The sequence below is a fragment of the Lipotes vexillifer genome, unplaced genomic scaffold (assembly GCF_000442215.2).
Source record: "Lipotes vexillifer unplaced genomic scaffold, Lipotes_vexillifer_v1.1 scaffold182, whole genome shotgun sequence".
In the NCBI taxonomy this organism is placed as follows: domain Eukaryota; kingdom Metazoa; phylum Chordata; class Mammalia; order Artiodactyla; family Lipotidae; genus Lipotes; species Lipotes vexillifer.
Genome location: NW_006798798.1, coordinates 4,918,025 through 4,931,990, shown reverse-complemented (window position 1 = coordinate 4,931,990; position 13,966 = coordinate 4,918,025). Strand labels below are relative to the sequence as shown.

The following is a 13,966-nucleotide window of genomic DNA, read 5'->3' as shown; positions in this document are numbered from 1 at the left end:
TCCTTTGTGGCATCTTTATTTTCTACCTGGTATATGAACAATGAACACAGGTTGGAAAAATCAGCTGCACTGAAACACTTCAGCCAACTGTAAGACAGAGGGGGGCCTGGACATGGAGAGGGTGAGGCTGGCAATTCCAGACCAGCTTCCGCCAAAGGGCTCGCGGCCCAAGCCCGAAACCAGAGGGTGCTCTGGGCAGGACCACGCAGTGCAGACTCTGGGCAGGAGGGACAAGAAGGACCAGTCACAACGGGGACGACTGCCGGGCACAAGTTTATTGGCTTCTGGCCTCACGCTCCTGCTTGATGAAGTTGATCAGCCCATTGGTGGAAGAATCGTGAGAAGTCACTGGGCTGCTGCCATCAAGCTCAGGTTCAATTTTCTTAGCCAGCTGCTTTCCCAGCTCCACTCTGCCAGGGCGAGGAGAAAGAATGGTATGAGGAAGCTTCCAACATCACTAGGGAAATCCACCAGCCAACTCACAGGCGTTCCCCACCCTCCCCTTCAGCCAGCAACTCACCCCCACTGGTCAAAGCTGTTGATGTCCCAGATGATGCCCTGAACGAAGATCTTGTGCTCGTACATGGCTGTGGAGGGAGCATGTTAGGGCTCTACCAGCCCAGTCCGACCTACCCGAAGCTGGGACTTCCCCACTCACTTACCAATCAAGGCTCCAAGAATGAATGGCGTGAGTTTAGTGAACACAATAGAGTTGGTTGGGCGATTTCCTTCAAAGACCTTCAGAAAACACCCAGAAATGTCCCCCAGTTAGTCGTGATTCCTAACTCCTCATAAGGGAAGCACATGCTGCGCCAGAGGCTGGGATGGGCAGCTCTGTGAAGACAGCCCCTCCTACTGTGCAGGACAGGCAAGGCACTCCATGAGCCCCTGCCCTGGCCACACAACTTTATCCTTCCAATTCCAGGATGCCACCCAAAGCTCACTTCAGGAGAAGTGCTGACCTTGTGGGGCAACAGCTTCTCAGAGTCCTCTGGACTCTTCCCTGCAGCCTGTAGCTCCTTCCGGGCCTCCTCTGTTGACTTCCCCCGCATCAGGGCCTCAGTCTGGGCCAAGAAGTTGGCCAGGAGGATCTGACGAGAGAGACATCGAGTACCATTTTGAAGCACTGTCTGAGCTTCAGGCAGATGGACAAGACTGCCTGGCACTGACCAGTCAGGGTTAGTCTCAGCAGTCGGGGTCAGGCTGCTTGCCCCGACTCTGGAGCTTACTTGGAGCAAGGGGGGACAACAGAGCACATCTGTTGACACTGGAAAGTAGGTAACGATGATAACTACCCTTCAAGGACTACGTACTACTTGCCGAGGGCCCTGTTAAGAACTTTACCAACATCTATTTTTTAAGATCCTGAGGGGGGAGAGGCGTCATCTCTTTTCTAGTTGAGCCTCAGTTTCCTCAAGTCAACAGCACTGAATCCCAGAAGGACAGAGGGGAAGAATTAGAATTCAAACCCAGGACTCCTGAGTCCAAAGCTTGTGCCCACAGTAACCCATGCTATTCTGCACACCCAAGAAAAGGCAGGATTGGTCCTCTTCAAGGACTTTGTCAGGTCAGGAGTTGGGTGGTTTTCCCCTTTGCTGCTGTGGTAGGCAAGATCTTGGCTCCCTGACCTTTGCCCCCTTCTGTTAACGCCTGTGTATATTATATCTCATGGCAAAAAGGGATTTTGCAGACAGAGCTAAGGTTACAGACCTTAAGATAGGGAGATTATCCAGGTGGGCCCAACGTAATCACATAGCCCTTAAAAATTACAGAAGAGGACGGCAAGTGAGTCAGCCGCAGAGATGCAACAGAAGACGACGCAGGAGAGAATCGAAGCTTCAAATGGACTCAACCCAGCCTTGCTGGTTCTGAGACCGAGTCAAGCGGGTTTCTAGAAGCTGAGAACAACCCCCAGCTGCCAGCAAAGAAACCAGGTCTTGGTCCTACAACCACATAGAAATGGATTCTGCCAACAATCTGAATGAATGAGGAAAAGGATTTCCCCCCAGAGTCTCCGGAAGGGAACACGGCCCTGCCGACACCTTGACTTCAGCCTGTGAGAACCTGAGCAGAGGCCCAGGAGAGCGTGATGCGCTTGGGACCCACAGAAACCACGATAATAAATGGGTGTTGTCTTTAAGCCACTAAGTCTGTGGTGGCAGGAACAGAAAACTAGTGCTGCTGACTAATGCATCAGTCTTAAGAGGTCTGGGTGTAATGTGAGCCTAAGACAGCATGAAGAGGGTCGGGACGAGGGCTTTTACCTTGTGATGCAAACCCTTCCGTATCGGGTGCTGCGTCTGAACAGGGATGAGGAAGTCACAGGGTATCATCTTGGTACCTGCGAAGGGCACTGTGGTCACCCAGGCGCCTATCCCCACCCATGGGAACCACCCCTGTGGCCTACAGGAGAACGCTGACCGCACAGAGGAGTCTTTGCTGGCGTGCCCTCCCCATCCCCAGCAGCAGCAGATGGGCCCCACCTTGGTGGATGAGCTGGTAGAAGGCATGCTGGCCATTGGTCCCTGGCTCCCCCCACACGATGGGGCCCGTCTGGTGGTCCACGCGGGCACCGGACTTGGTGATGTACTTCCCATTGGACTCCATGTCACCCTGGAAATAGGGCCAGAAACCCAGTCATCCATCTGCAAGTCTTGCTCCTTCACCCACATGCCCCAAACCAGCCTGGGATGCACCAGGCACGCCTGCCCTGCCCTGGCTCTGTGAGATATAGGCAGGCATGATTCTTTTATGTCCCCTCACCTGGGAGGGCACAGCTCACAAGATTTTTGGCTTCGACCGCTCTGAAGGACCCATGACCAGCAGAAGGTGTATACGGAGGTCCAGGGAGGACCTCCCTAAGAGCAGAAACGGGTCACAATATCTTCAACTGATTTCTTAATGGAGAGGCAGGCTGGAATCCAGACTGTATAGCCTTTGAGGGCCGTCACCCCAACTAGGCTCTGGGCCTTGGGGAGCCTCAGCCCCTCCTCCAGTCACAGGATCCACTGGCAGAGGGGCTGCTCTAGGGGGGCTGTGGAGATTCCAGGGGCAGAGGGCTGTGAGTAGCCCAAAGAGGCACCACAGACTGGGTGTAAACTTGCTTTTCTGGAGGGACAAAGGCAGTGCAAACCATGGGGGCCCCAGGCTGTGGCCCACCCTGTCGGGTGATGTCCAAGAAAGAAGTGACCTGGCTGAGGCACATGCCCTGAGCCAAGCCAGAGCCTGACTGGCCAGGGCACCATGATAGCCAGTCATGCCCCTCCTACGGTAGCCAAACTCAACTGACACAGATCCTGGTTACAAAGATTCTCCATGAGATGGGGAGCACAGGTGGGCCTTGGACATGCCCAAGGGTAATGGAGGAAAAGGCCCCTAGAGGAGCAGGAACCTGGGCACCCAGGCTCATGGGCCTCCCAACCCAAGGCCTGGCCTGGCAGCTGGTACCTGCTGGAAGTAGGCAGCAAAACGGTGCAGGTACTGGTCATAGGGCAGCATGGCATGCGTCTCACACCCAAAGCAGTTGATGTACCAGACACCCAGCAGAGCCAGCAGGACGGGGGCATTCTTCTCCAGGGGCGTCGTGCGGAAGTGCTGGTCCTGAAATGAGAACAGGGTGTGTGGGGGCTGAGCAGCTTCCCAGGAGGGAAGGAGTGAGGGCGAGGGGGAGGGAGCTGGACCAAACACAAGCTTCTGGCCAGCGTCTGGCAGAGAACACAAGCCTCAGCACTTACCATCCAGTGAGCCCCTGAGAGCAGCTGCTCAAAGTTGTCAAATCCTGCGACACAAAAGCAGCGTCAACAGAAATGGTCATGCCCTATGCCTCCTGGACGTGGACACAGCTTCTTCTGGAACCGGGGAAAGGCTGGAGGGGGAGCCAGAAGAAACAGGATCTGGGAGGACTTGGGCCTGTAGAAAGCCCCTCTAATCAGAGCCAGCCCTGAGCACAGAGGCAGCTCTAAGGCCACCTGGCGTGGAGGAGCGAGCAGGACCGCAGTTGTGAGGGGCGGGGAGAAAGGCCAACCTGCAAACCCGCAAGGAAACTCGGCCCTTCCCACCTGACCTGAAAGAAATGTTCCAGCCGAGGGCAGAGAGGCCCGCGGCCTGCGGGAACGGGAAGGTATTCAGGGACACGAGCCCCCAGCCCGACTTCAGACCGCAACACGGTCTCCCGAGACAGAAACACAAACACGCACACTCACCCACGTGCAGCGCAATGGAGAGTCCGATGGCGGACCACAGCGAGTAGCGGCCTCCCACCCACTAGGAAGAGACAGGAGAAGGTGCTGAGGAAGGGCTGGCACACCCCGCCCCCCTCCCTCCTGCCACGGAACTTGCCCCCTGAGAACCATGCTCTGCTACAGGTGAAGCTCCGCGGCCCTGGGGCCAACCCACCTCGGGGAAGCAAGACAGCAGGCCAGGCGCCGGCGACTGCTGGGCCGACCAACAGGGCAGAGACTACACGAGGGACTGACCAGAGCCACGAGACTCAACCAAAGACCTTACCGTGGCTGACCCCACCTCCTCAGACACCGACGGACCTGGCGTCTCATACCTGTGCCAGGTCCGGCCTCCCCAGGCACCAACATACCCAGCGCCTAGCCCACCTCCTTGGACTCTGACAAGTCAGAATCCCATACCTGTGTCTGGTTGTGCCTCCAAGGACACCGACAGACCCAATGACTCGTACCTGTGTCCAGCCTCTTTAAACACTACGAGACCCAGCGCCTCATACCTGTGCCCACGCATACTTCCTTGAACAATGAAAGACCCAGCACCTCCTACCTGGCCTTGGCCCCTGCTCCTCAGATACTGAGAAACCCAGTGTCTCATACGTGGGCCTGGCCCTGCCACTTCTGACAATGAGATCCAGTGCCTCATACCTGTGCCCATTCCCGACTCCTCAGGCTGTACTGACAGACCCAGCACCTCCTATCTGTGCCTAGCCCTGCCTCCTGGGACACTGACAGGCCCAGTGGCTCATACCTAGGCTTGACTGATCTTCAGCCTCAGCCCAAGACACACTGAGGTCTACCATTCACACTGTGCCTTCTCATGCCACACTGCAGACTCCACTTTACCTTCAGAATCCTCAGATCTCCAGTCACGTCTTCCTAACATCTATTTATGGAACACCTACCATGTTCCTAGCATAGGCAATACAAACAATCCACGGGGGAGAAAGATATAAATGAAACAATCATGCCAATAAATGTGAAAATGAGATAAAGTGCTTGGGAGAAAGGAAACCAAGAATAAAAGGACTCTGAGGGTGCTTGAGCCTGGATGTGAAGAATGAGTGTTACCCAGGGAAGCACAGAGGGAGGAGAAGGATTCCAGCAGCCAGAACAGCATATGCAAAGGTCCTGCAGCAAGAGCAGCTTTTCTCAACAGTGAGAGAATTAAGCCCCACAGAAAATGCTTTGAGTGACTCAATCTCTCAGTACTACCAAGGTTGGTCCAAGGCTAGCACCCTTCTAGAGGCAAAGGAGAGATGCTAATTCATTACATCCAATGGATGCCTTGGGGCATTAAGGCTTAATTCTATCCTGAAAGCCTGACGAGACAGGCTGGGCAGGAAGAAGTGTAGCACAATCTAGAAGATGAAGGAAGCAGTGAGAACTGGAGGGTAGAAGCTGAGAGGCAAGGCTGGAGAACCAAGAAGCCTGTGGGTGAGGAGCGAATGGAAGCAGGAAACCACCTAGGAGCCCCAGTGGTCGTCCACACACTGATGCTACCCTGAATGGGGGCGGCAGGGATGCAGACCACTGATTCAGGAGGTTCAATTACAAAGGATGAATTGGAAGAATGACAGAATCAAACGTGGCCCAGATGTTTCTGGCTTGGATAGTAAGATGAATGATGGGGCTCTTTACCTAGAAAGGGTCTGGGTTTGGGGGAACCTTACCTGACTGTCACAGTCCCACAGACCACACCACGCCTGACACTGGCTCTCAGATCTCACCCAATAGACTCAAATCCAAAAACTGGCCTGAGCAGACAGCCAGCACTCAGACCAACAGATTCCAGGCTGCTGACTTTGACTGAGGTCAGGTTCTCAGACTTCACTTTTGTTTTGGGAGAGCCCAGCAAAGCTAGTGTCTGATTTGAGCCTCTGAGACCTCAAGCTGCGGACACAGGTCCTTAGACCTCACCTTCACCTGCAGTGGGTCTCTCACACCACACCTGAGAGATGTAGCTCTGCAGTTAGTTCCACGTTCTGTGCCTCACCTGCCCCAGAGCCTCAGACCTCACCTTCTCCAACCAGGTATAATCCAATCTCTTTCCCCACTTGATTAATTCAGACCCTGCCAGCCAGATCCCAATGTGACAGACCACACCTTGGACTGGTTACAGATCCTCAAGCCTCTGCAACACCCTGAGCTCTGCCCATCACACCTGACCAGGGTGCTAAGAACAGCTGGCTGACATGGCTCAGCTCATTCTACCTCTCCTACCTGAACCCAAGGGCTCCACACACCTCCCCAGGTAGACCCAGGTACACATACCTGGGTAGGTACACATACCAGGTAGGTACACATACCTACAATGACTCTGCCTTTCCCTCGATGAAGAGTCCACTCTACCCACCTGACCGTGCCCGATCCTACCACTGAGGGTCCCACCTGTGTCTGACCCACCTTCTCAGGCCTTACCAATCATACCAATTACGTATTTCTAGGCTAGATCCTGCCCCATTCATTTCATCTAACAAGCCCGGGGATGCCAATTTGTACCTGAACTGGGGGACAAAAACCCACCTAAGATCGTGTTTATACCTCTGCCCATGTGACCCTGATCCACGGACTCACTGACAAAGCCAGGTCCACATAGCAGCCCTGGGTATGGATGCAATGGCTTCACCTGGGAGGTTAACTCTACCTACTTGTGTTCAACTCCAGTACCTCAGACCACAGGGTTATACACCTGTCAGAGGCAGGCTCCAGACAGCTCAGCTAATGACCCGGGCTTCACATACCTGTCTGTGCCTAACCTTGACCCCTCACATCTCAACTGACAGACCCAGGCACACCTCCCTGAGCCCAACACTCAGACTCCTCACACCTTCCCAAGGGATCCAGCTCTCTCTCCATGGGCCTGATCTCGGCTCCCAGGCCTAACATGAGGGAGCCAGGTCTACCGTCTGTGTCTGACTCGGCTTTCCACATCTCACAAACAGATCCAACACTATCAGCCCCTGCTTAGCCTGGGCACCAACACCTCAGTAAGGAGCCTCAGACCTCAACAGATGCAAACATCTCTGCGTATCTGTGCTCAGCAGACCCCACCAAGAGATGTGGTTCTACCTACTTGGGATTAACCCCAGACCTAACTTCTAGGACCTGGGTCAATGTACCTGAGCCGGAATCATGCTCCAAGGATTTCACCTGCAAGACCCAAGCATACATACAGCTGGCCCCAAAGTCCTTGCTTGAGAGGAGCCACATCCACCTACTCATGTCTAACTTACAGGCTGCATATCTGCTATGGGCCCCGCAGAATCCCGCCTACCTTCAGAAGACCCCAGTGCCGTGGGCCTGAATTGAGGCCGCTCTACCAACCCAGGCTTAACCCTGGTCTTTCAGGCATCACCAAAAGACCAAGGGTACATACCTTTGCCTGAATCCAACACCTGAAAGAGCTAAGTCTACCTACCTGTGTTCAACTGTAACTCCTTAGGTCTCCTCAAGACTATACCTGGCAGACAGGCTTTGCCTACCTGCCTCTGACCCAGGCTGCCCAGACCACATTTGCTGGGCCAGCTCTGCCTACTTGTACATGACACTGGTTCCTCCGACCATACCTAGTGGACAGCTCTGCCTACCCGTACATGACCCTGGACCCTCAGTCCATACCTGGCAGACCAGCTCTGCCTACCTGTACACGACCCTGGATCTTCAGACCATACTTAGTGGACCAACTCTGCCTACCTGTACATGACCCTGGGCCCTCAGTCCATACCTTCCAGACCAGCTCTGCCTACCTGTACATGACCCTGGATCCTCAGACCATACTTAGTGGACCCACTCTGCCTACCTGTACTTGACCCTGGATCCTCGGACCATACCTACTGGACCAACTCTGCCTACCCCGGTCAAAAAGCCCATCTGAAAAAAGTGTAAAATCCAGAAAGGCAGGACATGCCAGGGAGAACAGGGAGCTCATGACCCTGGATCCTCAGACCATACTTAGTGGACCCACTCTGCCTACCTGTACTTGACCCTGGATCCTCGGACCATACCTACTGGACCAACTCTGCCTACCAGTGCTTGAGCCTGGATCCTTGGACCATACCTAGCCAAACAGCTCTGCCTACCTGTACTTGACCCTGGATCCTCAGACCATACCTCGTCAGACAGCTCTGCCTACCTGTACATGACCCTGGATCCTTGGACCATACCTAGCGGACCAGCTCTGCCTAGCTGTGCTTGACCTTGGATCCTCAGACCATACCTGGTGGACCAGCTCGGCCTACCTGTGCTTGACCCTGGGTCCTCGGACTACACCTAGTGGACCAGCTCTGCCTACCTGTGCTTGAACCTGGATCCTTGGACCATACCTCGTCAGACAGCTCTGCCTACCTGTATTTCACTCCAGATCCCAGACCATACCTTATGGACCAGCTCTGCCTACCTGTACTTGACCCTGGGTCCTGAGACTGTACCTGGTGGACCAGCTTTGCTTACCTGTGCATGACTCTTGTCTCCTCTGACCATAACTAGTGGACGAGTTCTGCCTCCCTGTGCTTGACTCTGGGTCCTCAGACCATACCTAGCGGACCAGCTCTGCCTACCGGTACATGACCCTGGCTTCTTATGCTGTACCTAACAGACCAGCTCTATCTACCTGTATGTGACCCTGTGTCCTCGGACCATACCTACCCAGCCAGCTCTGCTTACCTGTACATGACCCTGGATCCTTACAACCTAACTAGAAGAATAGCTCTGCCTACCTGTGCTTGACCCTGGGTCCTCAGTCCATACCCAGTGGACCAGCTCTGCCTACCTGTACATGACCCTGGATCCTCGGATCATACCTAGTGGACCCGCTCTGCCTACCTGTGCTTGACCCTGGATCCTCAGACCATACCTAGCCAAACAGCTCTGCCTACCTGTACATGACCCTGGATCCTTAAAACATACTTAGTGGACCCACTCTGCCTACCTGTGCTTGACCCTGGATCCTCGGACCATAGCTAGTAGACCAGCTCTTCCTACATGTACACAACTCTGGACCCTCAGACCATACCTGACAGACCAGCTCTGCCTACCTGTGCTTGACACTGGATCCTCAGACCATACCTAGAGGACCAGCTCTACCCACCTGTACATGACCCTGGCTCCTCAGACCATACCTAGCAGACCAACTCTGCCTACCTGTACATGACCCTGGATCCTCAGACCATACTTAGTGGACCCACTCTGCCTACCTGTACTTGACCCTGGGTCCTCAGACCATACCTAGCCAAACAGTTCTACCTACCTGTACTTGACCCTGGGTCCTCAGACCATACCTAGCGGACGAGCTCTGCCCACCTGTGTTTGACTCTGGATCCTCAGACCATCCCCAACGGACCAATTCTGCCTACCTGTACATGACCCTGGCTCCTTGTGCTGTACCTAGCGGACCAGATCTGCTTACATGTGCATCACCCTGGCTCCTCAGACCATATCTGTCAGACCAGCTCTGCTTACCTGTGCTTGACCCTGGCTCCTCAGACGATATCCGGAAGACCAATTCTACCAACCTGGCACCTTACACTGTACCTAGTGGACCAGCTCTGCTTACCTAAGACCACATGTGACAAGTCAGTTCTACCTACTTGTGACTGAGCCTGGCTTCTGAGATTGCAGCTGGACGGCCAGCTCTGCCTACCTGTGCACGACCTTGGGTCCTCAAACAGCACACGGTGAGCCACCTCTGCCTACCTACGCTCGTTCCTGGCTCCTGAGGCCGCCCCGGCAGGCTAGCTCTGCTTACGTGCACCTCATCTCAGCTCACCAAAAGTCATCTGAGACATTTGGTTCTTCTGACCTGGACTTGGCTGTGATTTCTGAGATTTCACTGGACAGACCCAGTTTCCTGAACTTGCTCCACAGACTTTACCTGACAGACCGTGCTCTACCCACCTGTACTTAACTCACCCTGACAGACCCAAGGATAAAACCTGTACCAGATGCAGACTCCACAGACCTTACCTGAGAAACTCAATTCCACATACCTGTGCCTGGCCACAACTCTTCAACTTCATAAGACATCTCTACAAGACAGGCAGAGACGCAGTTCTACCTACCTATCCTGACCTTACCTGGGAGATGCAGATCTACTCACCTGTGCCCAGTCCCAGCTCCCAAGATCTCACCTGAGACACCTACCTCTATCCACCTGTCTTCACTTCATAATCTCAGAGATCATCTAAGAGATCCAGGTCTTTCTAGATGAACCCAACCCTGGCTCCTCAGGGCTCACCTGACAGATCTGTTCTACCTACCTGTGCCTGACCTCAACTGTGGGACAGAGTTTAATGAACCTAAACATGGCTTTCCAACCTACTTCTGGCTTACCTTTGGCTTTACAGATTTTATCTGAAAAACTCAGTTCTATCTACCAGTGCTGAACCTCAGCTCCTCAAATCTGGAATACAAACCGGGGACTGACCTCAGCAGCTCAGACCTTACCTGTTCAAGAACCAAAAGTACAAACCTGTATCTCACCTCCTCAAACCTTACCTGACAGACCTGCTCTGTGTACCTGAGAAAAGACCCAGAATTCATGAACCTTCCAGATGGATGGATGCAGCGCTCCATCTCTTTGCCCGACTCCAGCTTTTCAGTCCTTTCCCAGGGGACGCAGGACCATCTCTAGGACCATCGCCCTGAGCATCACCAGAACTGCTTGGACAACACCTGAGGACACAGTTCTGACCTGGACCCGATCGTGGATTTGTAGTCCCACCTGTCAGACTCAGCTCTGTCTCTGCCTACCTTTGGTTTTAGTGTCCTTACCTGATCAACATACTTCTGTCCAGATGTGCCTGATCTTGGCTCCTCAGGCCTCCCCTAAGACACCTAGTTATACACACCTTGTCTGATTCCAGCTTCTGAGACCTCAAGCAGACGTGGCTTTACAGACCACGCCGGCAGACCCCACTACACAAACCTAACCTGAATAGACTCTTCCCAGAGACCTGACAGATCCCTGGCTGCTCATCTCAGCCTGAGGGAAGCCTGGCGAGAGTCCACTGGTGCCAAACAGTGTCTGAGTGACTTGGGCCTCTGACATTTCTAGAGACCTTTGTCTCTAGACCTTTGTCTACCATAAGCCTCTCACAATGCACCTTAGCGACGTGGCTCCTAGGTTGGTTCACCTGTCTGTTCTTCACCTGTCCCAACTCCCCAGTCCTTACCTTTTATAACCAGGTACATTCCTAACTCTTCCTCATCTGGGCACCTCATACCCCAACCCAGCCAGACCCCAATGCCACTGACCACGTCTTGGGCTGGTTATGGAACCTCAGGGCTCTCTATAACACCCTGAGCTCTGGCCGTCACACCTGGTCAGGATGCTGAGACCTACACAGGCGACTTACCTATGTTTGCCTAATCCTGAGTTCTAAATGCCTCACTTGAGTGATCAGCCACCCACTCACTACCTGATGCTCACTATTCAGAGCCAGTCAGAGATCCCAATGTATACACCTATCCTGAACTCACAGATCCAGGTTTAAGAACATGTACTTGGGCTTCCCTGGTGGCGCAGTGGTTAAGAATCCGCCTGCCAATGCAGGGGACACGGGTTCGAGCCCTGGTTCGGGAAGATCCCACGTGCTGCAGAGCAACTAAGCCCGTGTGCCACAACTACTGGGCCTGCGCTCTAAAGCCCACGAGACGCAACTACTGAGCCCGCGTGCCACAACTACTGAAGCCCGTGCGCCTAGAGCCCGTGCTCCACAGCAAGAGAAGCCACCACAATGAGAAGCCCGCGTACCGCAACGAAGAGCAGCCCCCGCTCGCCACAACTAGAGAAAGCCTGCGTGCAGCACCGAAGACCCAACGCAGCCAAAAATAAATTAAAAAAAAAAAAAAAAGAACATGTACCTAATTTTGGCTCCTCAGACTCCACTTGATAGAATAAATATCTGAATTCTTCCAGAATTCACAGACCTCACCTGTACCTTTACCTGTCCTGGTGCCTCCTCTTCAGACATCACCAGCCAAAATTAGCTGTCTGGTAACGCGTGCTGACTGCCTGATCCCGACACACAAGGCTGCCCCGTGGCTGGCCACAGCTGACCAGGCCTCACTGCTTACACATACCTACGCCAGATTGGACTCTTCAGATCTTACCTCAGAGCCAGAGCAACATCCCTATATCTACTGTGACTCCTCTCTCTCACCTGAGAGACCCTGGGTCCACAAATTTCACCTGTTCCTGTCCCTGGCTCCTCAGATGTCACCTTTTCAATTCACCAATATACATCCTTAGCGACCCAGGCAGGTCCTTCCAGGTATGTCTGGACTGGCCGCAGAGGCCTCCACTGTGCCCACCCTGGCCACTCGGGCCTCACTAGCCAGCCCCAGCCCCATGTTCTTGTGCCCAACTGTCATTCCTAGGCCTTACCTGGGAGACCCAGGTCTGTCTCTAAGCCACACCCCAACTCATCTCTGCTGGCTGGGTGGTTACAGGCAATGACGAGCCAGGCTGCGACACAGCCCCGCTGCGCTGGGCTCCTTGGCTAGCAGGAGCCCCCACGTGTCCCTGACCACCACCTGCTCAGGCTCCAGATCCCGGAGAGGAGGAGGGAGGTGCCTCCCCTCGTTTATCAGGCATGCAATATTTGTTAGAAGCTGCACAGTCTCTCTCGACCCGGGCTCCTCATCTGAGCCACAGGACGCAGAAAAGGATTTGAGTGACTCTTCTCAGTTCTTCCAAGGATGGTACTTAACTAGTCCCATCCTAGAAAGAAGTTAACTCATTACACACAAAAGATGCCTTAGGGCGTGAGGGTGTAATTCTCTCCCAGACTCCAGGCCTTTAGAGCTTTCAAAGGAAGTTACATCTTCAGATGCTGCCACCAAGCAGAGAGCTTCCAGTATAAAGGCCTGGAAGCAGCCCCACTGGGAAAATCCCCAACTTGATGATGCCCTCTTAGGTACACCTGCCGAAGTCACGTGTTAGGGCCACACCCACTGCATTCAAGGCACCCACACCACACCCTGCACCGCATCTCTGCTCCCCAAGCCTTCCCTGCATTCTGCGACCCGAGCCCTTCTCACACCACAGCTGCACTCAGGCAAGCTGCAAGGAAAGCTCCTGCTCACTGCTTGGCACCAGCTGTGGCTCTAGCAGAGATGAGTCTGTGTGACTGCCTGTCACTAGAGTGGCCCGCAGCTCTGCCACTCAGCAACGCTGGCTTTGCGAGCTGCCCAGCGGGGCCCCACCCAGGCACCTCCTCTCTGCCACCCTCCAGCTGCCCCTGCAGCTCCTTTCCAGGCCTGCCCAGTCACACCTCCTGCCTCACCCTGCCCTTTGGCCTTTACAGATTGTGGCTGTAGTTCAGAGAAAGGTCATCACTGAGAATAACTCACAACCTCAGCTTAACGAGGGGGACAGGGGTGGTTCTGGTTACCCTACAGTGGGTGCTGCCGGCAGGCATCCAGGGGAATGGCACCCTGGCCTTGCAAGCCCGCCCTTGGTGAGAGTGGAGCCCTCATCCTAACTGAGCAAAGCTGTTCCTGCCCCACAAGCCTCTCTGAGGACCTCCTGCCTGCTGCAGGCATGCAGCAGATGCTCAATAAATATTGACCTGACCTTATGGGCCCCTCATCTGCGGCTTGACTTGGCAAAGGACACATGATTCACCCACCACGGGGAAGTGCCTTTACTTACATCCCAGAACTCGAACATGTTTTGAGGGTCAATTCCAAACTCCTTCACTTTGGCCTAAAAAGGGCACAGGGAAAGA

General features: G+C 54.2%; 1 protein-coding gene across 2 annotated transcripts in view; it reads right to left on the bottom strand.

The window, feature by feature from the left end:
• GPI (glucose-6-phosphate isomerase) overlaps nucleotides 1–13,966 on the bottom strand; it is a 25,809-nt gene continuing 11,843 nt past the window's right edge. The window contains exons 9-18 of one of the 2 annotated variants that reach the window (XM_007470960.1): nucleotides 13,891–13,944; nucleotides 4,203–4,263; nucleotides 3,735–3,778; nucleotides 3,448–3,600; nucleotides 2,484–2,613; nucleotides 2,265–2,341; nucleotides 963–1,091; nucleotides 663–738; nucleotides 521–587; nucleotides 1–410 (exon numbers count right to left, since the gene is read on the bottom strand). In XM_007470960.1, coding sequence (XP_007471022.1) covers nucleotides 275–410; nucleotides 521–587; nucleotides 663–738; nucleotides 963–1,091; nucleotides 2,265–2,341; nucleotides 2,484–2,613; nucleotides 3,448–3,600; nucleotides 3,735–3,778; nucleotides 4,203–4,263; nucleotides 13,891–13,944 — 927 coding nt within the window. In that variant the 3' untranslated portion in view covers nucleotides 1–274. The remainder of the gene's footprint in view (nucleotides 411–520; nucleotides 588–662; nucleotides 739–962; nucleotides 1,092–2,264; nucleotides 2,342–2,483; nucleotides 2,614–3,447; nucleotides 3,601–3,734; nucleotides 3,779–4,202; nucleotides 4,264–13,890; nucleotides 13,945–13,966) is intronic. The other variant, XM_007470961.1, reaches the window with a different exon arrangement.